Raw genomic sequence first — 3,151 nt, 5'->3', positions numbered from 1 at the left:
TATATAATATATATTATATTTAATAAAATAAGATTTTAAATTTTTTAATAGTAAAATAAAAAATTAACGAATTTTAAATTATGTTAACATTAAAAACAAACTTTAACAATAATTAATTTTATTATAATTTTAATAATAAAAAATTTCAATATATTTTTATATGAATATATATTTATTAAAAATTTGATAATTTATATATATATATATATATATATTTATATATATATATATTTTTATTTATTTATATGTATTATATTTTTTTAAATTTTTTTTTTTTTAATTTATATTTTTTTATTTTTAATTTTAAGCGATTTTAATTTTTTTTTTATTTTTTATTTAGAAAATGTTTATTTATATATATATATATTCATTCGATATTATTTTTTAAAGATAAAGCTTACATTATTGACATTTATACATTTTATATAATTATAGTTTACTTTATTAAAAAATATATGTTTTAATACTAATTTTTTTTATATTACTTCGGAAAATAAATTTATAGCTTAAGAAAATGTAATTCTTATAATATTTTATGAATATATTTCTCTTAAATAACTAGAAATTTCATTTTAATTTATATTTAATTACATTTCATTTATAATATTTCTAAATTATTCCTTATTTGTTTTAAAAAATATCATAAAAAAATATTTTTATAAAAATATTATACTTCATTTATAATACCATCTTAATCGACATCAAATTTCTTAAAAATTAAAATAAAAGGTTATAAAAATTTTTCGTGGCTTTAAAGTTAAAAATCAAGAATTAATTTTTCAAATAAATAATATTATATTTTATCTTTTTATTTTATTATTATAAATTGTAATCTCTATAAAAAAAATACATAAAAAAAAATATATATTATATATGTATATATGTATATGTATAATTAAAAATATATTTTTATATAAAACAAATAAAAATTAATTATAATTATTATTATATGTATTTTATTATATGTATATATATATATATATTTATATTTATATATTTATTTAAATTTATTAATATATTTTTTTTACATATACATTTTAAACAATTTAAATTAATAATTACTTGTTTGTTTATATTTATTTTTCAAATTATATATGTTCATTTATTTAATCTTATAATAGTTTAGAATCATCTTTATTATACATATAATTAATAATATCAAAAGTTTCTTAAATTTTATATATCCTTTAATTCTTTTATCTGCCATTTGTTTTAAGTTTCGTTAGTTTTTAGAGGATTTTTACCTTTTAAATGCATGAATAATAATTCTTATATTGTTTTTTTTAATTATCCTTATACATATCTGAAGTTTTCATCACATTCATTTTTCAAAATTTTTGTAAAAACTTAAACATCATTATCTTCTTAACTATATTTTTTTAAATTATTAATAATTACATTTGCTTATTCTATAACCATATTCTTTATTTTTATTTATTTTATTATTTAAAATAAATTTTACTTTTAAACCATATTTTTAAGATAAATATTCATACATATGTTATTCTAATGTTTATGAAGGTAAATTTTACTTTATTTATTTATTATCAAACCATTCTTTAGAAGTATAAATTTCATTTATTATTTCTTTTAATTATTTTATATGTAAATATTTAAATGATTGAATTTGCGAACAATTGTGATCTCTAAAAGTTCTTTTGTTACTTTCCTATTATTAAAAATTTTCCTTAGTATATTCTTTTATATATGAATTATCTTATAATTTTGATAAACGAATTATTTTATCTAAATATTGCTTATTTTCTTCTTTTAGTTATTATATTTGCTCATTTAATTCATTTAATTAATTTTAGTACTTTATTTTTATTAATTATTTATATATTTTTTAAAAACATACTATATTTTTATTATCAGTATTTTATTAATATTAATTATAATTGTTTTAAAGAAACTAAATTTTATAATTTTGATCTGAAATTATTTCTTTTATTAATTAATATAAAATAATTAAAATATTTATTTTTATAAGAAATACTTGACATCTATTTAAATATTAATGCATGAGAATCGTGTATTGATACTAAAGAATTATAAAATAAACTATCTATACTTTCTGCAAAATCAATAATTTTAGAAAAACATAGTTCGTATATTGTATATTTAGATTTTATTTATAACATATATTATTTAAAAATATTTTCTTCTAATCCATTTTTTTATTATAAGCAATTTAAAATTAAATGAACTTAATTTTAAAATTATTACATTAATTCTTGATTATTTTCAAATTAATTATTTTAATACATTTATCTAATATCATCAAATATTATCTTTTTATTAATTTTAGATATTTTATTATTAAAATTAATATATTACGATCGCATTATCTATTTCTTATTATTTTAAAAATTCAAAATCTTTTAAATTTACAAAAAAATTCTTTATAAAAAAAAAAAAATTATTTAAAAAAAATAAAATAAAATTAAAATAAATATAAATATATAAAAATAAATATATCTATAAATATATATATATATATATAAATATTTTATATTTATATGTTTATAAATACATTTTTTTATTCATTATTTTATACTTCATTTTATATTTCCTATATTTCTTTTTTTTATTTTTATTTTTTTTTACATTATTATTTTTATTATACATCTGTTATTTATAATTTCTAATTATTTTATATTTTTTAAAAAATAAAGTTCTTCTTTATTATGTTTTAACGTAATATTTATTTATTTTAAATTTAATAAATATTTTAAACATTAAGCAATTTGTTTTATCTTTTTTTTTTATCTATTTAAATTAATTTCTATATTATTTTTTTACATTTTAAAATGGGTTATTTTATATATTTAAATTCTCTAATTTTTCTAATTATTCTATTGATTCTGGAATGTGTTTTAAGTTATTATTTTTTAAAGATAAATCTTTTAAATTTTAAAATTTTTTAAGAAATTCAATAATATTTTCTAAATCTAAAATTTTTCTTTATATATAAATATTTTTATTTATTTATTTAATATATTTTAAAAATATATAAAAATTAATACCTACTATCTAAATTAATAGAACTTGTTCCTGAATTTATTTCAAATGTTTATTATAAAAAATCAATTATTTAAATATTATTCATTATTTTTATTTTTATATTTAATATTTTTTCAATAAATATATA

At 10.9% G+C, this 3,151-nt stretch overlaps 1 protein-coding gene across 1 annotated transcript, besides 13 other annotated features; it reads right to left on the bottom strand. All coding sequences in view use genetic code 6, as the record gives it.

Annotated features, from left to right (window-relative positions):
* Nucleotides 1-189: 189 nt before the first annotated feature.
* Nucleotides 190-256: a microsatellite.
* Nucleotides 193-231: a microsatellite.
* Nucleotides 251-294: a microsatellite.
* Nucleotides 260-304: a microsatellite.
* Nucleotides 305-943: 639 nt separating this feature from the next.
* Nucleotides 944-1,001: a microsatellite.
* Nucleotides 960-1,011: a microsatellite.
* Nucleotides 967-1,011: a microsatellite.
* Nucleotides 1,012-1,158: 147 nt separating this feature from the next.
* On the bottom strand, nt 1,159-2,804 carry IMG5_061670 (hypothetical protein; the record flags this gene model as incomplete). Its single annotated transcript, XM_004037049.1, has 4 exons — nt 1,159-1,422; nt 1,463-1,932; nt 1,997-2,400; nt 2,608-2,804. The coding sequence occupies 4 exons, from the start codon at nt 2,802-2,804 to the stop codon at nt 1,159-1,161; spliced, it is 1,335 nt and encodes a 444-aa protein (XP_004037097.1).
* Nucleotides 2,392-2,439: a microsatellite.
* Nucleotides 2,406-2,475: a microsatellite.
* Nucleotides 2,429-2,505: a microsatellite.
* Nucleotides 2,431-2,508: a microsatellite.
* Nucleotides 2,449-2,508: a microsatellite.
* Nucleotides 2,453-2,521: a microsatellite.
* Nucleotides 2,805-3,151: the final 347 nt, after the last annotated feature.

Source organism: Ichthyophthirius multifiliis (assembly GCF_000220395.1).
Source record: "Ichthyophthirius multifiliis unplaced genomic scaffold scaff_1120509250279, whole genome shotgun sequence".
Lineage (NCBI taxonomy): Eukaryota > Ciliophora > Oligohymenophorea > Hymenostomatida > Ichthyophthirius > Ichthyophthirius multifiliis.
This window is presented reverse-complemented; position numbering and strand designations above follow the sequence as displayed.